This window comes from Rhipicephalus microplus, chromosome 7, assembly GCF_043290135.1.
Source record: "Rhipicephalus microplus isolate Deutch F79 chromosome 7, USDA_Rmic, whole genome shotgun sequence".
Classification (NCBI taxonomy): Eukaryota; Metazoa; Arthropoda; class Arachnida; order Ixodida; family Ixodidae; genus Rhipicephalus; species Rhipicephalus microplus.
In genome coordinates this window covers 19371347-19396261 of record NC_134706.1, presented here as the reverse complement: position 1 = coordinate 19396261, position 24915 = coordinate 19371347, and the positions used below count along the sequence as shown (strand labels likewise).

The window sequence follows — 24915 nt, the reverse complement described above, 5'->3', positions numbered from 1 at the left end:
AAAGGTAGCCTACGCCATTCAAATCCCGTCAAAACATGTGAGCAACCTACGAAGGGAAGAAAAGCTGATGAGTAAAGAAGTCGCTCAGTTAAATATGTCACTATAGCGTTTGCCGCGCTCAGTCGCCGCTGTTTACAAAAAAACCTCGAGAGACCGGTGTTCTTCTGCACGGCGTATAAGAACTCAGCACCGTGCACCGCACGCCCACTCACCAACAATTGTCGACCTGCACGTTGCGCGGTTATCGCTCACAGATCGCGTAACTGGCTCCTATCGCAACATGGTCGATGTGCATGACGGGTGGCACATCGGTGGGGCTCCTTTTTTTTTCGTATAACGGCCATATCGCCCCGGTGGTAAGGATTCGAACCGCCACCGCTGGGCATACGCTCTAAATGCGCGTCATAGCGAGAACGATGGCCGTAGTTCAGCTGGTAGAGAACATCGGATGCGTTATTCGAAGGTCGCAGGTTCGGTCCCTGCCGGCGGTAAGTTGTCATTGTCTGCCAGTTCTGATCACTGTTTTTTGTCTAACTAAGGAAACAACAACAACAAAAAAGGAGCCCTTGCACCCATATTTCCCTCGATTATTGCGAAGCGCCATTCATGTCTGCGGAAGCTAGGGAGAAATAATTACAAATTATCAACGTGCTAAAAGCTAAAAACAGTGCAATGTTACAAAAGACGAATGAAAAAAAAAAAAACAGGACGAGCGCTGACTAACAACTGTCTGTTTTATTGCTTCAATGTGATTTGTGCCAACGGGAGATTCGCAAATTCTGTCATGTTGTAGAGTCGGGGCCTAATGTTTGTTGAGCTCGAGAAAACGTTGCATTATTAAATATTTTATGACTACATTCGACCGAGCTTGTGGATGTTAGCGCGTTTGAGAACAGGCTAGGCATCTAAATTCGAAGTTTCAGTTAGATCAGATCAGCTCTTGCGTCACGTGGTTTTAAGTTTTTGACGTTGACTTGTTTTTTTTTCTTGGGGGGGGGGGGGTGAGGTATTCAGAGGAGGTGTCACCTGCTTAAAATGGATTTAGAAGTGTGGCAGTTTGGGCTAGTTGGTATGACCTGACGATAGTTATAGCGCGAGAACAGAACGACAATGAAGAGACAAGAAGAGCACGAGCGATATTGTCTTTTTTGTTTTTTTGTTTTTTTTTTGTAGTCGTTTTGTTCTCACGCTATAACTATCGTTAAGATTGACATTCTGAAATACTCGGCGTGACACACCTGGCACCGTGGCACTGTAATGCCCCTGCTTTACTGTGATATTATGCTATAGTGTACTATAATCTATTACACTATAATTATGCTAGGATTTATTGGCGTTATATCAATTGCTACGTGAGAAGAATGAATCGAACTCAGTACCTTTGACAAATAAAACGCTGATAAGGTATCTCAATTAATGCAACAGGCTCTCGCGCGCTAACGAACCACACAATAAATAAACACGCGGAACGCACAGGGCGGAGACAATTGCTACCAATTCAACTAAAACAACAAATTACAGGATGTTAGCGCCATCTTTTGTTGCACAACAAAGCTTGTCTGCTTTGTTTTGTTTTAGTGGTGAGAGATGGCGACACCCTTACAAAATTTAGTTCAGACTGTTTGATTTGATATTTTGCAGGTTTCCGCAGATAAATTGCAGAAAGGAAACCAATTTGTCAATTACGCAGTGACGCAGGTACTCGAGTGCTAGAAAGAGGTATATTTAAGGTCCATATTCCGGGCGAACTTAGACCGCTAGCTTTGCGCTACTCTGATTGCGGGGATGCCGTGAGCCACAGGCACCAACCAACCACGTATGGAAGAAATTCACGCCACGCATTCGATTACATTTCGCCCCTTGCATGCGCTTTCGTTCACAATTCACGCTGGACAGCTCAGCGTAGCCGTAAATAGCGCATCACCAACCTACCACGCCACAGCAGTTGTGGCTTCGTTATACAAACAAAAAAAGGGGTGAGGTCAAACAGTTCTCAAAGACGGAGTACCAGTCCGGTCTAAAGTCTAGCTCGTCGTAAATGTTTTTTTAGGTGGATAGCCCTTTGAATGAAGTCAGCGCTTGAACAGGTGGTGGGCTCTGCATTGCGGTCTTGCATTCGTGTCTTCCACAAGCTGTGCATACCCATGAGGAAAAACATTTCATATGGTACTTCATCAAGCGCTGCTGGTAGAAGATGACGTATTGTGTGAGAATTAATGACGAAACGTTTTTTCAGTTTTCGTGATTTCGCGATTTGATTGTAGTTTCGCGATTTGATTGAACTTTTGTTCACTTGATTTTGTCTTTATTGTGCAATTACTTTATTAAATACCATGAAAAAACGAAAGCAGGCGTGGTTTCGTGGTAAAGTGCCCGCTTCAGCTACGGGAGGTCGTTGGTTCGAATCCCGCTGCCGCCGGGTACCTGTCGGTTTCAACGAAATGCGCACAAGCGCTTCCCGGTTGGCCCTTCGGCCATTCAGGGGTGATGTCGCATGGGAGAGGAGCCTGCGCCCTTGAAAGCCCGTGAGAAACTCGTCAGCACAAATTGTGTGACCCATTTGTTGTCACGGTTTTGTCCATCTCTCTAGCTGTGGCCGGGGGCCATGGTGACGACTACACTTTTACGTCGCGGTAAATGACGAACATCGCTCCGAAGCAGAACGTGGTAGACGACGTGCACTGTGCCTACTTCGCCGAGGGCAGCGTGGACGTGATACTTGCTCACGATGCCGCGCGACCTGACTCAATACGCATGCGCAGTGCGCCATTGGTTGGCACTTTTTTAAAATAAAGAACAGTGCAGCTGTGCAAGTTGTAGAGCTAGACGTCTGCCGTTATTTCCTGTTCAGGGTGATTTGACACCTCCCGCATTTTTTTTCTTCCTTTAGCTTTTCGTGTGGTACGAAAGTATTCACACGCCTTCACACCGACCACCAGTTGCCCAAGTTAGCCGTTCCACATGAACACTTCCCGAAAAAGGAAGAAAAAACAAAATACTGGGTACGGCCCTGGTCGTACTGTACTTGCAGAGTAACACGAATGTGAGGAAGCCCCGCCTCCGTAGAATGTCCGAATAAGCTTTTGACGATTATACTGTTCTTGTCTAATGAATTTTATTAATTGATATGTGGGGTTTAGCGTCTCAAAACCACCTTAAGAATATGAGACGCTGTAGTGGAGGGCTCCCGAAATTTCGACCACCTGACGTTCTTTAACGTGCACCACAATGAAGGTCATATGCGATCATAAAATGCGCGTTTTCATCGCTCAACTCTCGGGAAATGAAGTAGGTATGTGCGACTTTTTTTCTCGCAGACGACGACAAGGGGACGAAGAAACCGTTATAGTCGTGAAAGGCGAGGTAGGCTCAAAGTCAACGTTTATCAGAGGGGCCATGAGTGGCTAACAACGTAAACGATTTTTTATGTGTGAATGTGGGAGTGCTGACCCCCCCCCACAAAAAAACAAAAAAAAAACAGAAGGACGTAGAGCGCCGGGCTCACAACACGCCATCAGCATGGCGTCGTACAGGCTTCGCATGACAGCACACTCTTTGTGACAGCTGGGGCAGATCCAGCTCACCAAGGAACCTTGATCAGTGCCGTGAAACCAACATATGCGCACTGAAAAACGGTAAAACACCGGTAAAACGTAAACGGATGTTCGCACTGGAACTACGGTCAATCCTTCACAAATAATATAACAAATTATACAACTATACGATTTACAAATCTCCAAAAAGTGTTTCAACTCCACTAGTATTTCGTATTGAAATGCCCCTTCTTCTTGCCATAAATGCCCCATGCCTGCTGACCTGAAGGAGAGGGCCCCGCCGCGGTGGTCTACAGTGGATAAGTTACTGGGCTGGTGATCCGCAGACCTCGGGATCAAATTCCGGCTGCGGCGGCCACATTTTTCGAAGCAGGCGAAAATGCTGTAGACCCGTGTGCTCAGATTTGGGTGCACGTTAAAGAACCCCAAATGGTCGAAATTGCCAGGGTCCTCGACTACGGCGCCTCTCGTAATCGTATGGTGTTTTCGGGACGTTGAACCCTACTATCAAATTAAATACTACAGGTCCGTGTACGATGAACGTTGAAGAGGGCATGTATTTTCGGAGCCCTCCACTACGGTGCCTCTCAGAATCGTATGGTTTTGGTAAGAAATATCCTAGTGATTAAAGGTGAAGCTCCTACTAGTTCTATGGGCTTGAATTAAAGGGCCCCTCACCACCTTGCGTTCAAAGACGAAGGAGTGGTTTCCTTTTCGGCTTCGCTGCCCTTCATACAGGCGATATTTCCTCCTCGCCACGTATTTCTGAAAAAAAAGCACGTGCATGACGTCAGCACTAAGCGTTCTCGCTCTTGAGGTTTCGCGATTGTCAGCTACGAGCTGTTATCACCGCGTGTGAAGTTGGAAAGACACAAAACAGGAAAATCAACGAATGGCACACGGCGCTCATACTTGGCATAGAAAAAAGAATGGGTGGCTGCGTAGCAGAAGAGTACAGGAGACAATTCACGTATGATATCTCGCGTACATGATCCAATGGAGAGAATGTAGGACATTAGAGACGTCACGGGAATCGCTTTTCATGCATCACGAAGTGCACCAGAAGAGAAACCCCAAGAGAGAATAATGTGGTCACTGTTTTTCTTTTTTTTTCATTTTCAGAGGCTGGTGGAGGGCCCTCTAATATTTAACTGCCCCATGTTTCCTGAAATGCGCGTTTTTACACCGCACTACGAACATACATTCCGGCACTCTGAATGCTCTGAACATTGGTATGCTTCGAGGCCACGTGAAAACTACGGTTTTGAGGCATTGTGCTATTGTTTTTCAAAGTCAGTCAGTAAGTCGGTTGGTCGGTCGGTCGGTCAGTCAAGAACTTGATTAAAAGTTCATGAGGAGTTTAAACCACCAGTGTGTCCAGGACGGACATCTTAGCAGAGGCGACGCCCGAGTCGAGGCAGAAACGTGGTGGCGTTCCGGCAGTTCTTGGGCCCTCTGAACTGCCTCTAGTTGATGTTGGAGCTTCAGGCTCCTGAGTGCCTCTTGCCAGTCGGACTCACTGGTGAGAGGTCCCTGGGGTAACGCGGGACATTGCCAGAGCATGTGCACGAGTGAACAGTACACTTCTGTGCAGTCTGGGCATTCTGGATTTATGTCCGAGTTGTAACGGCTGAGCCCGCCCCGTGATAGATACGATCGGTGGCGTGCCAAACACACTAAATAATTTAAAATTTACTCGTGAAAATGTACGCGTACTATTTAGGATATGTAAATTTCATATATGCTTTGGTAAATGTCCCTAATAATGCCTCCTTTTTGCACAACTTTGTTTTCGAATGTAGCATGTTGGTTCAAATGTGAGCTGGATTGCTTTGCTTGTGCCGTAGTGTTGACACCGTGAATCTGCGACCTGGGGCGTTGTCAAGCTGTGCCATGCAGCTTTGTTCCCCTCTCCTAACCACTTAGTAAAGAACAGTATGCGGTAAATAAACTCATCCCAAATGAAAAGGGCGCATTATTGTTTAGTGTACCACGCACAGGGATAACGTCAAGCGCCACTGCAAATGAAAAAGCGGTGGCTTACTGATATCAGAAAGCCATGGCGAACACGTGATAAGATAACGGGCTCGCGTGTGGAATGCACGAGTGCTGGTATAATTCTACAGAGATCCGTATTTGCTACATTTTCATTGCTGAAAATACCCATAATACCGACATCTGATGATCACCACTGCAGTCTAGTTCACCCGAACGAGACGCCAGACTCCGGGCAAGAGGTTCTACGTGCGATGTGGCGCCAACTCCATTGTTAAGGTAGTTGTTTCCCTCGTGGGAAAGCAAATCGCGTTGGTCCTGGTTTACAACGATGACCGCTGCAGCAACCAGGGCCAGAAAGCCCAGCGACAGCGAGATGCGTGATGGGCACTTGCTGCCTCCCATGAGAGAAGCCGGTATACGACCAACCAGGGTAATAGTGGCTTCTCTAGGTTTATAGCACCTGATATGCATGACATTGCCGACATTGAATGGGCCGGTTTACTATATTGAAATGGCATAGCGCAGTGTTGGCGCTGCTGTGAAGTTTGCGGTCGTGCCTCTGGTGCAAGACTGGCAGGGTGAGTCATGGTACCGCACAGCTGCCACCGATTGCCAGGAAATCCGAGGTCGTACCTCCGGTGCTGACAGTACGAGTCGTGGTGTCCTAGCCGCTGTCACCACAAAGGCAAAATCGCTACTAGCCAGGATGGCGCGTGGCAGACAGCCAAAACGCTGACAAGCTGACGTGGCCGTGGCCGGACTTTCACTCAGAGGCTGAGCAATGGGGGCAAGCGTTTAGAAAAAAAATAACAACATTAGAGCAGGTAAATTTTTGTCGTACAAAGCCTGCCAGCATGACAACGTTGGGTGGGGTGACAACCTTGACGAGTGACCGGCATGACCTTAAATGACGCATACCCTAACAAAAATTCTTATTGAAAAAAAAAAACAAAGTGAGGTTATTGAACAACGACAACAGATGGCACTGATAATACTTGGTGGTTCAATTAAAATATCGTTGAGGAAATAGTTGACCAGGATTGAAATGTGCTTCAAGACTTTTATTTGAAAAGCCATCAATCAACTAGATAGAGAAACAACAGAATTATTGTTTACGACATACTGAATTCCTCAATGGTATTTCAATAGAAACGAGTCAATGACATTTTTATTGCAAAGGGCCCTACAAAAATATTGTCGGCAAACTTTTGACGCAAATCAATGAGTATTGCGGAACCATTGATGATCAATAGAGTCAATCTTGCGATGATAGTCCGACAATGTAAAATCAACAGTAACTTTCATAAGAGATAGCCCGTTGCCTCGTGTCTACTTCATGGCGCCTGGAGCGTGATCCACATCGTCCTCTCAACTTAAGGACGTGCTGCCACGCAGGGGGTCGTTGACCCATATATAAAACAAGTGGCTCTTTATTAGTGAAGATAAAAGAAAAATACCCTTGTTTAAAATTCTAGTCTCTCTCATTAGGGACATGGCTAAGCGCCTTGCGGGGAGGGAAATGGGACTTGAAGAGGATAGAGAGATAGAGTGAGGAGATAGGGGAGTATAAGAGGGGGTATTCCGCCCTGGCACGGGCAGAAGGCCGACGCATCCTAATTAAATAATGATGGAATTCAGCAGGTCCCGCAAACTCCAGGAAAGCCCGCAGGGCTGGCAGTGGTGACCGCGCAGGGAAAAGAATGTTCTCCATAGATGTCGCTAGAAGCCCAACATGTTGGTAGCGGCTCACCAGTCTGCCGCAGGAGCAGATCATGTTCTTGAGCATTTCGGCATCGTTGCATCCGCTACACGCAGCTTCGTTGGTCGTACCCGAACAGCACGAAGTAGTAGAAGTACTGCCGATGTAGTTTTCCCACCTGACTAGTGGTCAGTTGGGCGAAGTAGCAACGTCGATGTGTTCTTCCGAGGAGTTACGGCTCTCCAGCGTCTACGACTACTACGGTGTCTTTAGATCCACATGTCACCACAATAGTGTCATGTCCTGTTCAGCCATTTTACGGATGTCCCACAGGTGTACTGGGAGAGGCACTGCTTGCTACGTAAGTATTACCTAGCTAAAAGCCTGCGTATTTCCAAGTCACCTTCACTGCAACAGGGAGTTTGTCATGTGCCTCATGTGTCGCACAGCAATATCTACGCAGAATCCAAGGGGAAGGAAGGGTCAGGATATTGCACCCATAATCCGTACATGTCTTGGGCGTGGATCTTACGCAGACTTCTTGATTCTGCACAGCGCAAGACGTCCCGTCCACACATTGAAGAACGTAACTGTCACATTCATATCAACTGGCGGTGCAGTGATTCAACTATCAGAACCAGCGGTATAGTTTCGGTGGTCGTAGCCGAACAGCACAAAATCGTAGAAGTACCGCTGGTACAGTCCTTCCACCTGACTCGCCGTCAGTTGGTCGAAGTATCGTCGCCGGTGACGCTCCCGAGGAGTCTCGTTCCGATGCTCCAGTGTCGATGACTCTGGCGGCATCTTGAGACCCATGCGTCGCCACAGCAGTGCCATGTCTCGTCCGGCCGTCTCCAGGTGTCCCAAAAAGTTGTACCGGAAGAGACACGGCTCGCAACGAGAGTAGTACGGCGCCCAGTGGTCGTCCCACTGGGATACAGGCACCCGAAGTAAGTAGTCCACAAACTGGGGAAAAGTTATGGCGTGGGTAGAGTTGGTCGTGGCGTCGCTGTTGCTGCTCCCGTTGTTACCAGCCAGGATGCGGTCCCAGTAGACTTCGTAGAAGAAGCGTTCCCTGTCCCTGGGTTTTCCGGCCTTGTCCTCGAAGGCTGAGACTAGACGCTCGAAGGGGTGCCGCACGAAAAGAACCTGTGGATTGGAGCGATAGGAGAGTTATTGGCGGACCGTGTCTAAATAGCGAGAATATCTATATTTTGGCGGCAGGTTCGTTCCGCACCTTGAATGATCAATTTTCGTGTGCGCCTATTTATGTGTGCGGACCCCCGACATCCCGTCTACGTCAATGCTGTGACTTTGTGTCCAGGCCAGTGTCCAGGCCCGTGTTGGGTGCTGCGACAATGAGGCCTCTCCCCCTTACACTCTCTCAGCAATTGTGTGATGGTGTCGGGCAACGAGGTTCTGCACATGCACCCGCGTGGCGCGCTCCAACTAGAGTTCGTCACGTGTAAGAGCAACAGAAACTACTGAGCGAATTTATGGCTTCATTCACTTGCAAAGACGCGTTAACACCTGGCAATTTGCGCGTCATGAAGCGAGCTTTAAGTCGACGCATGCGCCGCTTCGCAAGCTGATCACGGTTGAGGTGATGTAATATTTCTTGCGTGTTTTGAAATTCACTTTGATCGGTGGAGTGCCTACACCTTTTTTTTTTCGTTCATCAGATAATCGGAAGGCATATCTGACTGAGTAAGGATATTGGATTCACTCGGCCCTTCTACCCGAGATGTTCATAGAAAGAGCGCGGCCGCCCTTCCCTCCTCCTGCATGCCCTCGCCCCCTTCCCCCCGGTTCGCCCGCCTATCTGGAAACTCACGCTCACCCTGGTGTACTGGCGCAGCTTGCTGAGAGGCCAGTGCGTGGGGCCAATTCGGAACACCCGCTCGTTGAACGAGGAGTGCAGTGCGTCGTCATCCCGTTTGCCGGGGGTGGCGTTGATCTGAAGCAGGGAGGCGAACAGGGACTTCAGCGATGTCGAAGCTACCTGCGTTACCGTGAAAAGTAATGCGTACGCTGATTAGTGCTATGATGTACTCGTGGCGGGATGAAATAAGGGGTTACAGCAGAAGAGACACGATGAAAAATCTGTGGCCCGTCGACTAATTCAAAATGGTCGTACTGCGAAGTTCCTTGTGCGCGATGACCGAGCCCCCTGATAGCCTGAGAGAGAGAGGGGGGGGTAGCAAAAAGTCTGCAACATACAATGTTTTACTTTGTTGGATTGGTGCCGTCATGGTTTGACGAACTTGGTAGTAGGGTTATGATCACGCGAGCTTCTGACGGCAACGGTGGCCGAAGGTTTCTGACGTTGCATTGCAAGCAATGCTTACTTCCCATTTTTACTATTAGAAAGCCAAGGCCCGAATTCAGGCTGCTATAAAAAGCATGTATTAGCTTCATTTTTAAGCCACTGTAAAACTTGTTTTTTGAACTCGACCAGGGGGGAAGGGGAAGGAAGTGCTGCGATAATACTTTGCCTTCCCAGCTGAATGGTTTACTTTGTACATGTCTATGCCTGCCATCGTCTGTCAGCAGTTCCTGTACACATAGAGTTTCCTAAAATTAACTAGAGGGGACTCTGGCGCTGCGATCGTTCAGCGACCATGAGAATTATTGATGGGTAGTACACAGATTTGCCTAGTCTTCGTACTTGCGGACGGCGGATCGCACTTGTGGCATCGTTTATTGCTGTGTTTCGGTTTTGTTTCGAAGGAAAGAACGAACCCGTTTAACTCCGTGACCCTATAGGCAATGGATGGATGGGTGGATGGATGGATATGGCTGTACCATTTAGATCGGGCGGTGGCTAGCGCCACCAAGCAGTAATACTTAACGAACCAAAATCTAGATTTAGCTTTTTTTCCCTTTTAAGAAGTGAGGTTGAGGATTCGTACTTTCCAGTGAAGTGTTTATTTTCACTCGTGCCTTGATTTTAGCCACCACTCATGTAACCTCCTTCTAGTTAATTCTACCCGCTTAAAGTCTATTTTGCCCTCCCTGTCCCTAAACCCAACTGCTTTGAAAAACTCTGCGCCATCATCCTGAACTATAGGGCGAAGTCCCTTACAGAACATTATCAAGTGTTCGGCAGTTTCTTCTTCCTCTTCACAGGCACTGCATACCGTGTCCACCCCTTCGTATTCGGCCTGATATGTCTTGGTTCGCAATACTCCCGTCCTGGCCTCAAACAGTGGAGAACTACCCCGAGTATTATCATAGATTCTTTTCTTGGCAATTTCCTGCTTAAAAGTTCGATAGACCTCTAGTGCGGACTTCTTAATCATGCCCATTCTCCACATGTTGGTCTCGACTTCCTTCACCTTCTTCTTAACCGATAATTGTTTTTGGTTTGGCCCCCTGCTGTTTTCTAAGTATATACCAGTCAATTTTCTGGTTCGCTTCCTCCATTTGTATCGACATTCTTCCTGTACAAGTAGCTGAATACTTTCCCAGCCCAACGCTCCTCCACCATTTCTCTCAATCGCTTCTCAAATTTTATCTTGCTAATAGTTTCCCTGCTCTCAAATGATGTGCATCCCATATCACCCTGTACTCCCTGATTTGGTGTATTCCCGTTAGCTCCTAAGGCAAGCCTACCTATTCCACGTTGCTTATATTTTTAATCTTGCTTGAACTTCTGATCTCATGCACAAAACCGCATTGCCGAACGTCAGACCAGGAACCATGACCCCTTTTCATATTCCTCTGACAACATCATACCTAATGTAATTCCACAGTGCCCTGTTTTTCATTACCGCTTCATTCCTGTTACCTTTAGTCGTCACGTATATTTCGTGTTCCCTTAGGTACTCAGCCCTATTGCTTATCCATACGCCCAGATATTTGTATTTATCTGTTATCTCTAGCGTGACCTCCTGTATTGTAAGCTCACTACCTTCATTGTCATTAAAAATCATGACTGCTGATTTTTGCTTACTGAATCTGAAATCTAACCTATCTCCCTCATTACCGCAGATGTCCACCAATCTCTGCAAATCTTCCTTGTTGTCGGCCATTAGCACTATATCATCCTCGTACATCAATGCTGGTAGTGTCTGTTCAATTAGTTTTCCTTGTTTGACGAAAGAAAGGTTGAAGGCCAGTTCATTTCCCTCTAATTTGGTCTCTAATCCTTGTAGGTACATCATGAATAATAAGGGTGACAGGGGACACCCCTACCTAAGCCCCCCTTTGACCTCTGCAGGCTTGGATACCTGTTTTTCCCACTTTACAACTACCTTGTTACCTTTATAGATATCCTTTAAAATTCCGGGTATCAAAAAGAAAAGCAGTCACTCCAGAGTAGCATTGAAGCAAGCAACACTGCTATTATTACATGAGTTGTACTTAGACCGAACGCAGATATACACTGATGGATCCGTCTTATCCAGCAGCTCATCAGGTGCCGCTGTAATTCCGGCTGCAGAAATGACAATCAAGTTTAAGTTGTCGCATATGACTACATCTACGGCATCAGAGATTGCTGCTATAAGGGCTGCTTTACAATATCTCGTTCAAGAACGTCCAGAAAAATGGGTCATATTCTGTGATTCGAAGGCAGCGCTTCAGAGTTTGCAGTCTGCCATGCGTAGGAGGAGTCATGACCAACTGGTACAAGAAATAAGACATTGTCATCATGAAGCTCTTGCACGAGGGCATGATATCATATGTCAATGGCTGCCTGGACATATCGGTATTACCGGAAATCAATTAGCCGATGATGCAGCCCGCTCAGCCCATGAAGAAACCCGTGTAGTTCCGATTCCTCTATCAAGGAATGATGCAGCAAGACAACTTTACCTGCTGGCTCGAGACCTCACACGTACGTTCTGGTCGTCTACCAGCTTCCAAAGGTGTCAATTTTATGAACTGGATCCTTCGCTCAAGCTAAAGCTACCATCACAACTTTCCCGCTCCGATGCGACACTGTTATGCCGCCTTTGGTTGGGTGTTGCATTTACAAAGGTGTACTCCTTTCGCATTGGTATGGCAGACACTCCTACATGCGACTACTGCGGAGCTGAAGAGACCACCGAACACGTCCTGTGCAGTTGCGCTTGCTACGACACACAGCGATGCCAGCTCCGGATGGTTTTGAATCGACTTGACCCCGGACCATTTTGTGTACAGAAGATACTAGGACCTTGGGCATCTGCCCCAGTTGCGCAGAAAGCAACAAAAGCACTGCTACTTTACCTCAAGTCAACAAACCTGAGCGACCGCCTGTAGACTGTGTGTGCTCCCCGAGTGTGCTCGTGATTGTGTGTACCTTCTCATCTTTCTGCAACCTCTTTTCTCCCCTTTCCCCCTTCCCCAGTGCAGGGTAGCAAACCGAATGTGCGTCTGGTTAACCTCCCTGCCATTCCTTGCATCTTTATCTCTCTCTCTTTCTCTTTAAAATATTAGTGACTACATGTTCCACGCCTAGTGTGTCCCTTATTCCCCACAATTCCTCTTGAACCACGCTATCGTACGCTCCCTTGATATCCAAAAATGCTAGCCACAGGGACCTGTGTTCCTTTTCTGACATTTCGATGCACTGCGCCAGTGAGAACAAATTGTCTTCCAACCTCCTGTGTTTCCGGAACCCATTCTGCAGTTCCTCCAGCACCCCCTAATCCTCTATCCATGCCTGCAGTCTTTCCTTTATAATCTGCTTCGCCAGCCTGTAGACCACTGATGTCACTGTTATAGGACGGTAGTTGTTTATGTCAGCTTTGTCCCCCTTTCCTTTATAGATCATGCTCTTCCTGCTAAGTTTTCATCTATCGGGAACTTCACCATCGATTATTAGTTTGCTCACAGCCTCTCTCAAAGCCCGCTTAGACTTCGGACCTAATATCTTTCTCAGCATAATTGGAATGCCATCTGGGCCTGTTTATGTACTACTAGGAACCCTTTTCTCAGCCTTTTCCCACTCTCGTTGTGAAAATGAAGCCATTGCGCCACTTGATTCATCCTTGTCTATTGTGGTGCATAAAGCACTTCTTTGTTGAAAGTTTTCTGTCACCCTTGTTCTTATATATTCAATAGCTTCGTCCCCTTCTAGCCTAGCACCTTGGGCTGTAGTTATAAACCTCTGCTCTAAACTCGTCTCATTTCTTAGGGAGTTTAGATGGTTCCAAAATTTCGCAGCTGCCTTTCTATCTTTCTTATGTACTTCTGCCAGCCACTGAGCTCCCTTTCTTCCGATCTTTTCATTGATCAGAAGGGATTCATCCCTTCTACAGCTTAGAAAGGTTTCCCATTTTCTTTCAACATCATCTGTCGGTTCACCCGGTGCTTAGCATGTCTGTGTTCCCTAGAGGCTTCCTGACGTTTTGCTATGGCTCTCTTAACTTCCTCATCCCAGCAACTTTTGGGTTTGTGTCTTCTTTTCCGGGATGACTTGTCACGCGTCTTAGCAAGCTCTAGCTCAAACAGTCCAATTAGATTCGTGTATGTCGACACTGTTTTATTATCCTCCTTGATTACTTTCTCAATTTGTTTAGTGGCTATTTCAATTTGCCTTTCTGGATAAAACTTTTTTGCGAAATATGCGAAATCAACAGCGCCATCTAGTGAACGCAGCAGCTCTCATATCCGCCATTTTGATGTTGGCGAGGCTTGACCACTACGCGCGGGCGACCCACGTGCGAACTTACGCGTTTCAACGCTTCGACTGTCGCATTAGGATTTTTTTTTTTGCTGGTGAAATGCCAGTACACTGCTGTGTGCCGCTGTGCAAGCAGCGCGGAGTCACAGACAGCGATGGGAGCAAGGTAAGTGGCATGAATTACGATTTGGCAGCGATCATTTAAACGCAAAAGAGGGTATGGCTTGCACAAGCTTTATGGGCACAGTCTAGGATGCAAGTATCTCCGCGGTGCGCGGGCTGCCGAGAGCAATGCAGGACTAACAATTTTTATGTGTTACGCGGGCAGGCCGTGTTTTTATAGGTTTTTCAACTTTGCGGCTAGGTGTTTTCTTTACGTCGGACCTCTACACGACAGTGGTGCTCTCCGATTTACCGTCTCGAACTCACTGAGACGCTGCGCGGCATTCAAATTTTCTTATGACTTCGGGGAAGCCTTGGACTACCCGTGGACTATCCGCGGTGAGTCTGAGATGGTAAATCGAAAAGCCCCGGTGATTCCCTGCAGTCGAATAGAGAGTCCGCCACTGCTGGTGGGGTAACTAGTGCGACAGAACCGAACTGTTAGGACGGGCTTTTTTGTGACGAGATTACACCATGTAGGTAGACGACGTAGAAATGTTATTTTTGAAGGTGATTGCGCACAGAGACGTGCAGAGCTTCCGCTACTCCGAGTAACATGCCGTACACGCATCCTAGAAAGGCAGCTCGGTTGCTTGTCTGCGTTCAAGCTCCGTTGTGTCCGCAAGTGCGGTCACCGCGCAGCAATAAAACAGTCATTCGGAAGATGCCCACTTTGGAACGGAAAAGTATCTGCTCAGGCACTTCAATTCCCCCAACGTGCGCGGACGCAACTTTTCCAATGGGGCCTCTCTCACTAATCTTTCTTTACCAACGACTTAAAGTCGAAAAGATAGCCGAGCGCACTGCCGTAGGTTTCGAAAACTGGCACCATGAGTATCGCCAAAGCTTGATTGAATGACGTTCTGCATGAGTTCAGAGTGCGGCAGTCCTATTTATTCGTAAGTTGTATGCGATTCAGCGTTTTGGCTGCCTTATACTCGCAGCTCCTAGAAACCTTTGAAGCTACTTAGATATAAAAAATAACTGATTTAAATTCCCCCTAGTGTCCACAAGTGACTAATGCCTTTTAAGGCTTGCTGTGAAGGGCCATATCTAGGAAAGGCTGCTAGGAAACGGGAGTGTGCACAGAAAAACTGAGGGGGAGGGGGTCACAATACAAGTGCATCATTAGTCCTGTAATGGACATATAAGTGTGACCTTTATTCCTTGTGAGATGAATTTGTGACAGTGCATTTGTTTGTAAACAACAATCGTTTAAACAGCTAAGAGAAACCTTGCTCATGAAGTCGCACTGAATGTTTGTTTGCTTATATCTTGTACGTATCCTTCCACCGCTTTACGAAAGATGCAATGACATACAAGTGGCACGATGTGGCAAGATTCCTAAACAGTTTGTCCACATCACATGTTCGGGCTCTGGGGAACGTCTTGCCGTTGCCATCACAGTAGCTCGGCGCAGTGAAGCAGGTGTTCAGGAGTCGTACGGCCGTACTAGCGAACGCGTTGCCGTCGACCACTCGCCCACATTAAAATAGCGGCGGGGTCAAAATGCACAGTGTTGCCAGAGCGCAAAGCAATTTCGCATATGGTCCGTTTGAAAAGTTAAACATAAAAAATGCGGTGAAGCCCAACCGCTGAACATTTGCTGATTTTTGTTTCGTGAGAAAACAGCTCCAAGCCACACGAACAGACAGGAAGCCAGAAGCAGGCCAGGAGTTAGGAGATTAGACAAATCTTTATACTACCCATCATTACCATGCTCGCTGAAGTGTTGTGCGTTACAGCTCCCATAGACACCAGCGCCTGCGTTCCCTCTAATGTACATAGAAAACTGTACAGCATTTCCAGTCGGTCGACAACTTTCGAATGCTTTCGCCCAGTACACGCAGCTGCCCTCAAAGATACAATACTCGCTCGCTGTATTCCGTGCCACCCGATTGTGCCCTCGTGATCTCCGACGTCAGCGTAGCTCTGGCCGACTGGGCTCGCCCTACGTCATCTCCTGACGCCGATCTCAGACGACAACGTAGCTCTGACCTACTGGAATAGCCCTACGCCATCGCCTGACGCCGACAAGAACTCTTGCAAGTCCATGGTGCCCCGTCCTCGGACTCCTGTGACCGTGTTTCATTATTTCCTAACTCTCCTATCCCTCATGTGTGGTGGTAGTGGTTAGAAGATGAGAAAAGGCACCTAATTTCTGCAACTCGGTCGGGAGCACGGCGCAGTGCCTGCAGGGAAGGGAAAAAGGAGAAAAGTGGAAAAAAGACGAAAGATTAGGTGAGCAGTGGCACGGCCGTCATCAACACGAGCAGCAGTTCAGAAGCAAGGGTAGGGGTGGCAAGGGGCCCGTCCTCAGCGATATGTCCTCGCTCGCTGTCCCAGCGCATCTCTTTCTCTCTCTCTGTCTATACCTTTAATCTCATTCTTTTAATCCCTTCTCACCCCCATCCCTCGTGAGGTATACTGTTGAGGTATCGCACCCTGATGCAGACACTGTTACGGGGCTCACTTTTCTCTTCTTTTCCCTCACTTCTCAAACATACAAGCTGGGAGCTGCGACATGGTCAATGTCACCTTGGGCACGAAGCAGAGGGCCACTTTTCTGAAGTCGTCCACGAAGATTGGGCACAGCCGGGGCGGGCAGTGCGTGGGCTTGCCGCGACGGCGGTTGCTGCGAGTGCCCAGGTAGTGCGGACCCAGCAGTTCGCGGTCCGGCGTGGCACACGCCTCTTCCAGAAGTCGCACACGGCGAGTCTGCTCGGCCCAGAGCTGCGCCTCCTGAAAGAGGGAACGGTGCACTTTTCAATGCCATGGCGTCTGGAAAGACTGTTTCACCGGCTTCAGTTAGACGTCACCTAGACGAACGGTCTGCTTCGTCACAGCGACCAGGTCACGTACTAACCCATATCGGGACAAGCGCGGCGCCGTGGAGTCTGTCGAGGCCGTCTGTCTCGAGTTGTCAACATGTCAAGACGAGCGGCAACAATATTGAGGCAACCTCCAAAAACTTGACCAAGGCTCCTTGAACGCGGATGATGGGCACCTTCATCACCTTGTCCAACACACCAAAAAAAAAAGCATTGAAATTAACGTTCGGCCCCGCCGCGGTGGTCTAGTGGCTAAGGTACTCGGCTACTGACCCGCAGGTCGCGGGTTCGGATCCCGGCTGCGGCGGCTGCATTTCCGATGGAGGCGGAAATGGTGTAGGCCCGTGTGCTCCGATTTGGGCGCACGTTAAAGAACCTCAGGTGGTCGAAATCTCCGGAGCCCTCCACTAAGGCGTCTCTCATAATCATATGGTAGTTTTGGGACGTTAAACCCCACATATCAATCAATCAAAAACTCGACCAAGGCTCCTTGAACGTGGATGATAGGCACCTTCATTACCTTGTCCACATACATACACACACACACAAAAAAAGCATTGAAATTTACGTTCGCATATGTCGAATCGATTGGTTGCCTTTGCAAACTTTCGTCCTAAGGAAGTGTGTGTTGTGATCATAAGTTTTTCTTGATTTTGCGTTTATTTATTTGAGTACTTCACAATAACTGTCTGTGCCATCATTGCCTAGGCAACTTACTGCAACACTAGCATTTTCTTATTTTTACCAAATTTACGCCCCCCCCCTTCTGCAGCCACCTTTTCTCCTCCTTTATGAGAAATGCCAAACAGGTGAGTCATCATCACCATCATCAGCCTGACTACGTCTACTGCAGGACAAAGGCCTCTCCCATGTTCCACCAGTTAACCCGGTCCTGTGCTTGCTGCTGCCAATTTATACCCGCTAACTTCTTAATCTCATCTGCCCACCCAACCTTCTGTCTCCCCCTAACCCGCTTCCCTTCTCTGGGAATCTAGTTAGTTACCCTTAATGACCAGCGGTTATCCTGTCTATGCGCTACATGCCCTGCCCATGTCCATTTCCTCTTCTTTATTTCACCTATGATATCCTTAACCCCCGTTTGTTCCCTAATCTACTCTGCTCTCTTCTTGTCTCTTAAGATTACACCTACCATTTTTCTTTCCAATGCTCGCTGCGTCGTCCTCAATTTAAACTGAACCCTCTTCGTAAGTCTCCAGGTTTCTGCTCCGTAGCTAAGTACCGGCAAGATACAGCTGCTATATACCTTCCTATTGAGGGATAGTGGCAATCTACCTGTCATAATTTGAGAGTGCTTGCCGAATGTGCTCCACCCCATTCTTATTCTCCTAGTTACTTCAATCTCGTGGTTCGGCTCTGCGGTTATTACCTGCCCTAAGTAGACATAGTCTTTTACAGCTTCAAGTGCACTATTACCTATCTCGAAGCGCTGCTCCTTTCCGAGGTTGTTGTACATTACTTTCGTTTTCTGCAGATTAATTTTATGACCCACCTTTCTGCTCTCCCTGTCTAACTCCGTAATCATGAGTTGCAATTCATCCCCTGAGTTACTCAGCAATGCAATGTCATCGGCGAAGCGCAGGTTACTAAGGTATTCTTCATTTACTCTTATCCCTAACTGTTCCCACTCTAGGCTTCGGAAAACCTCCTGTAAGCCGTGGTAAATAGCGTTGGGGAGATTGTGTCCCCTGCCTTACACCCTTCTTGATTGGTATTCTGTTGCTTTCTTTGTGAAGCACTATGATAGCAGTTGATCACTTGTAGATTGCTTCCAGAATGTTTATATATACTTCATCTACGCCCTGATTCCGCAGTGTCTGCATGACGGCTGATATTTCTACTGAATCAAACGCCTTCTCGTAATCTATGATGGCTATGTATAGTGGTTGGTTATACTCTGAGCATTTCTCTATTACATGATTGATAATATGAATGTGGTCAATTGTTGAGTAGCCTGTTCGAAATCCTGCTTGTTCTTTTGATTGATTGAATTCTAATGTTTTATTTACTCTGTTAGCAATTACCTTTGTAAATAGCTTGTATACTACAGAGAGCGAGCTGATCGGCCTGCAATTCTTCAAGTCCTTGTCATCTCCTTTCTTATGTGTTAAGATGATGTTAGCGTTGGTACAAGACTCTGGTACTCTTCCCGTCAGGATACACCTCGTAAACAGGGTGGCTAGGCTCTTAGTGAGGAAAACAACCTTAGCGTAGATACAATGAATGATAATCTGACGAGTATTATTACGGAGTGTGCAGTGGAAGTTGGAGGCAGGGTAGCTAGACAGGACACCGGCAAGCTTTCCCAGGAAACGAAGAACCTAATTAAGAAGCGTCAAATCATGAAAGTGTCAAGTACAACAGACAAAATAGAACTGGCAGAGCTTTCGAAGTTGATTAATAGACGTAAGGTATGCGATGTAAGAAGGTATAACATGGAGAGAATTGAACACGCTCTGAAAAACGGAGGAAGTGTCAAAGCATTGAAGAGGAAACTTGGGATAGGCAAAAGTCGGATGTATGCACTAAGAGACAAAGAAGGCAAATTAACTACCAATATGGATAGGATAGTTGAAATAGCGGAGGAGTTTTACAGAGATCTGTACAGTAGCCGAGAAAACCACGACCGTAATACTATAAGAAGTAGCAGTGACCCAGATAACACCCCACCAGTAATAATAGAAGAAGTCAAAAAAGCTTTGGAAAGCATGCAAAAAGGCAAAGCTGCTGGCGAGGATCAGGTAACATGATCTGCTGAAAGATGGAGGACAGATTGTGTTAGAAAACAGGTGAGTGGTGCATTCTCGAATCATATGTTGTAACTAAATAAACTATGCAGATTTAGATAATTTTAGTTGATATTCGTGGGCGCTGCCATCTTTGGCTGCTGCCTGAAAGAATTTTCATGAACGTGCCTAGCGTTCTTCATACATACCATAGGCGAAACTGCGCTGTGCAACTCGAACATGCTACATGGGGTAAATTTGTGAGCGATAGTTCCGAAGAGTACACCACCCCCCCCCTAAAATAATCTGGCTAGATCTTTCACTCCCTGTTTTGTAACGGGACGACTTACAGAAGGGTTCGATTAAGTTAGGAGTACACGTCTAATTTTGCCGTTTATGCATATTCAGCATTCTTCTTTAATGGTATACAACACTGTCTCTTCATTATGGGTACATTTCCTGAATAACATTTCTTGGTCTTTTTAGGTGATTGTACGCCTGTATGGTTTACACTATGTTCACTTTATGACGTACTTGGAGCGGACACTCGCCTGTATATTCCCTGTATCATTTAAAAGCTGTTGTCTCAAAACACCCGGCCCGAGAGCTGCACGTGACCCACCGACCTCTCCAAGGCTATCGGACGGCAAATTCGCCGTCCAATAGCGTTTTGTCAATTTCGTTACATCAAACTCTCCACCCAATGGCATTCTCTCACCTTCTTTACGTGGAACTCTCCACCCAATAGCATTCGCTCAATTTTGTTACGTCAAAGACTTCTCGAATATCTCGATAGTGGACTTTCCCACACAGACAAAAGTTTGTGTCGCCGGTTTTAGGCGGGAAACTTTAGAGTTCGGGAAAACTTCGAAAGGAACTCAAACGTAACGTCTCGCGTAGCAACGACAAATTTTCAACTCCCTAATATGATCAGTATTTCCATTAGCTTAAACAAAGTACTTATTGTTCGTGTACAAAACAGCTAGCAGGACTGTCTGTAGCACGTGAACGACAGGCGCGCCGCGGTTCTGTTAGCGGGGCCCACATGTTTTCTTATAGTTCGCAACTGACCCTACTCGTGCTATCAGCGACAAGCCCAAGCAGCGGTGTAGTAGGCGCACTCCAATCATGATCACTGGCGTGCGCAAAAGTCCATTTTGACAGCATTGCGCATACGCGCGCCTTACCACGGTGACGACCGGACGGAGCACACAAGGCCACTGCGAATGCCTGCCGCTGCTCGCGCTCCATTGACGCCGATACTACAAACGAAGCCGACAATACGCACGTCAGTTGTGAAGGCGGTCCCGTGGGCCGCGCTTGCGTACCTGATCGTCGATGCCGTTGAGAGCCGCGTCGTGGCGCCCGTTGTTTCGAAGCCAAGCGGCGGCGATCAGTAGGAACGCCACAAGCGATACGCCCAGTGCAGTCGACTTCCTCATGTAACGCCCGACCCGCACTGCATTCGCAGCGGCCACTACGGACGCGTCGCTTTGACCCTTCGTGCGCGAAGTTCCACGTTGCGTCGTCCCGCAGCTCCTAAACTCGCTACGTGCTCTCTACCGGCCCGACCTGTCACGTGACTCCTCCTCTCAGTGAAGGGGGAGGGAAGGAGGAGCGCGCGGGTTTCAAAGTGAACTGCTGCAGGCGAACCGACTGACTTGGTAACTGTAGACCAGGGGTCGTAACAGGAAATTATTTTTTTTAAAGGGCGTGGGAGGGGGAACAAGACCCTCCTTTATGTACGTTAGTTGGTTTGCCAGCGTGCACGCATACGAAATTCGCATATGCTTTGCGATTCATTTACAATTTCAATATAGACACAAAAGGAGGACATTGTTATAAAAATGCGAATTATTTGCAGATTTATTACTTGTTAATGATTATATTGATAATAATAATAATAATAATAATAATAATAATAATAATAATAATAATAATAATAATAATAATAATAATAATAATAATAATAATAATAATAATAATAATAAAAATAAAACAGGTTACCATAGCTACCTTTAGCCGGAGTTTAAAATAATGCCGACGCACTGTGTTATCACATACATCTGCTTACGTCTATCAAGTCACGTTTACATTTTTTTTCTGCTTGCGCAACCGGCTTACAGTGTTACAAGATTAATCATGATATCGGCACATTCCTTCAGATCTAAAGTTTTATTATCGTCCCGTTGTACTGCAAGAGCTGCCTTGCGCAAAGCGCGCCGAATGACCAAGAATCACCGTGATAATCGTGGAAACTTCTGATGCGATTACGCGCGCAATGAGAACATTTCAGCGTTATCGCTAGTGTCCACGTAACTACTATAGGAGAAACAGTAATGTTGGCGATGTGTGCTTAAACGCATCGGAAGGTTGTAGGGTCATCTCAGTGGTTCCTGGCAATTTGGAGTGGTCGGCACAGGACAGCACTTGCAGTGTAACGGGGCGATGACAAAACTTGAGAAATGAGTGCGGTGATGTATTAAGTACCCAGTACTAATCGTAACATCGGCTGCTTTGTGACTGATCTTGGCCAGAGGGTATGAGCCATCGATTATGAACGAGAACAAGTGAAGAAGAAGCCGCAGCATTGTGGTGGCTGTGCGAATTTGCCTCGATCTGTCGAGCTCATTGCGTTTAGGTAAGTGGCATTACTTGTTCCTCAAATTATCGAGCTTACTCTTGAAAATCACTGACCCTAAATTCGACAAAGCTTGCTGTCACGGATTCGGGTAATTACGGGTGATGTAATCAGACAAAGACTCGATAGATGACGTAAGACATTTGGTAAACAGAGGCACGGCACTCCAGAGTATAACCATACACCGAACAAATACCAGTACCTACAAATCCAGAATATAACCGCATACCAAACAAATACCAGTACTTACAAAGTCAAACAAAAACAAGCTGGAAACACCTTGCCAACTAAACCGTTCGTATAAAAGTCAAGCACCCATAGCCTTAGTGCAATAGTCAGGGCCGACCTTACTTGTCGGCGCTGAGTGGTTTCTCGTCAAAGTCATTCGCTGGCCTCAATAAGTCTTTGTCGGGATTCTTGACGTTCTCGACTAACGTCGCCTATTCTGCCACTGCCTACGTGGTCGCCCATCATCGTCGTCGTCACCTGATGTCGTCGGTGACGTGGAGGTGGCCTCAGCTGTTAGGATTAGCGGCGTTCGATGGCGCCCGGTGCTAAGAGCTGTCGTGGCCCAGTGCGGAAATGGTCTTCACCGACTTACTTCGAAGGGGCCTTGCGCCAGAACTGTCGATGGTTGCTGTGCGCAGTTGACGCATCCCAAGACCACCCTGGATCCGGGTCGTTGTCTCCGGCCCCCTAACGGGACGACCGTGTCACAGGCTCCTGAGTTGAACTCCTGCGACCCTCATCGCCAGTGCGCTTACTGTCGAGACTTTTTTAGTCTTTATTGGGTATCAACCATTGAGGAGCGTTTCTCTTTGAAAATGACCAATACAGAACATATGATCGACTGGAAGCTGAGTTTTATGACAAAATTTCGTATTTGGAAAAAAGAGTTATCCATTCGTATGCAAAGGAAGCGAGCAAAATGATTGAGTTGTTGAAGGGAGCTATGTTCCCAAACTGTTTATCATAATCTGTGTTATGGGAGTTCATTCTTGTGCGTTCGCCATCAGACTGGTTAAATTTTGGCGCATTTTGTCGAACACTTGGATTGTGTTTGTATATTTTTGTGAACAAACGAGTGACGTGTGTGTCGAGTAACACTAGTGCACTCTGAAGCCACAAAACGACACTGCTTCGGCCTCAACTGCGCGTGAAATTGAGCTGGTCAAGCTTCCTTCAGTTTCAGCGAACTTGAACGATATTGAACTTCGACAGGAGGCGATGGAACAACTTCGTGCACCAGATGGCGTTACACACGCCTTGACAAAATGGCGGTTGGGGGCAGAGGGTTATAGCCAGCGACTGGGGGTTTCCTCTGCACTGAAATGTTTTTTAGAGTAAAAGCAGGGTAAACTAGACATCACTGCTAAATGCGTTGTGGTCCAAATAAGCAAATAAGAATATGCTAAGAATCTTCGTGATGACTGACGTCTCTGGGCCTGCACAACTTGACTTTTTAAGTGAAGCTTCCTGGGAAGCTGGGAAGATCGTAAGGTGCACTGGCCACATACATATACAATGCATCGCTCCGTATATATATATATATATATATATATATATATATATATATATATATATATATATATATATATATATATATATATATATATATATATATATATATATATATATATATATATATATATACGTTTAAATTCCCACATATACCCAATAAAGTGGCTGGCAGAATAGCCGCAATGGTAGCTCAATGGTAGAGCATCGAACACGTTATTCGAAGGTTCGCAGATTCAGTTCCTGCCCACGGCAAGTTATCTTTTCACCCACTTTTCTTTTTTGACATTAACTCTTACAATTCGGTCTAATAACGTCCCCTATACTTTCCTTGGCATTATTGTATGGTAGATTTCATTAATATTGTGTCAAAACACGGAAAAACTAGCACTTAAGTATACAGTTCTTTACCCCATATGTATGGGCCAAATCCAGAACCTTTTGGCGTAGACGACGCCGTTGCTGGCATGTTCCTTAAAAACTTTGAAATGGATAAGATTCCTTCGCGCATCGTATGTATGTGCTGCCCGCGAGTAAAAGCACGCGATCGGGGAAGACAAACTTGACTGAATCAGAGACCGAACGATCCGGCACAATTAAGACGCTCGGAGGGTGCATGCGATACCATCCCGCTGGAGCTTACGCCTGCCGTGAAATGCGGCTCAAGCAAAGAAGAAACGACCCCGCCATCTTGAACGAGCACTAAAAGAGGCGGAAAGAGGGGCAAGGTGGTTCGAGCAGCAACTCTGAACTTAGATTCTAAGTGGACGATCGCAGACGTGTGCGCTATCTCGGTAAGCGTCAACGGACGACTCGTACGTATGCATATAACTTTCTACATGCGGCGCTCTCAACGTGAAGAAATTCTGCGAAAAGAGCGTCGCTGCCTGGAGCGACCGTATTCTCTTACACTAGAGCTTAGTAGCGTCACTTGAGATCGGATGCAAAAGGGTTGCCTACCAGTCTTACTTCGTATAAAATTTAATTAGTCGGTATCGCATTCATTGCAGTGACCTTGCGGTCAAACTATGATTCCCCTTCCCCCCCGAGAACCGGTGCTTTCTCGATCGCGCTTGTTGGTGATCAGCTGCTTCTAAAACGGGCATCTTGTCGTTTATTGAAAGCAATTGTCATTTCCGTTGCCACGTTTTATTT

General features: G+C 46.9%; 2 protein-coding genes across 2 annotated transcripts in view; both read right to left on the bottom strand.

Moving 5' to 3' along the window:
- The window catches only part of LOC142767191 (carbohydrate sulfotransferase 12-like), a 53341-nt gene extending 47387 nt beyond the window's left edge, over positions 1 to 5954 (bottom strand). Inside the window, exon 1 of the mRNA XM_075868416.1 lies at positions 5817 to 5954. Within this exon, the coding sequence (XP_075724531.1) occupies positions 5817 to 5954 (138 nt within the window). The remainder of the gene's footprint in view (positions 1 to 5816) is intronic.
- Positions 5955 to 6592: 638 nt separating this feature from the next.
- Positions 6593 to 21147, bottom strand: LOC119179668 (carbohydrate sulfotransferase 8). Its single transcript, XM_075868795.1, has 4 exons — positions 20930 to 21147; positions 16565 to 16768; positions 9092 to 9253; positions 6593 to 8400 (listed from the first exon to the last, which is right to left on the bottom strand). The coding sequence occupies exons 1-4, from the start codon at positions 21041 to 21043 to the stop codon at positions 7876 to 7878; spliced, it is 1005 nt and encodes a 334-aa protein (XP_075724910.1). The 5' UTR covers positions 21044 to 21147; the 3' UTR covers positions 6593 to 7875.
- Between the last annotated feature and the right edge of the window lie 3768 nt (positions 21148 to 24915).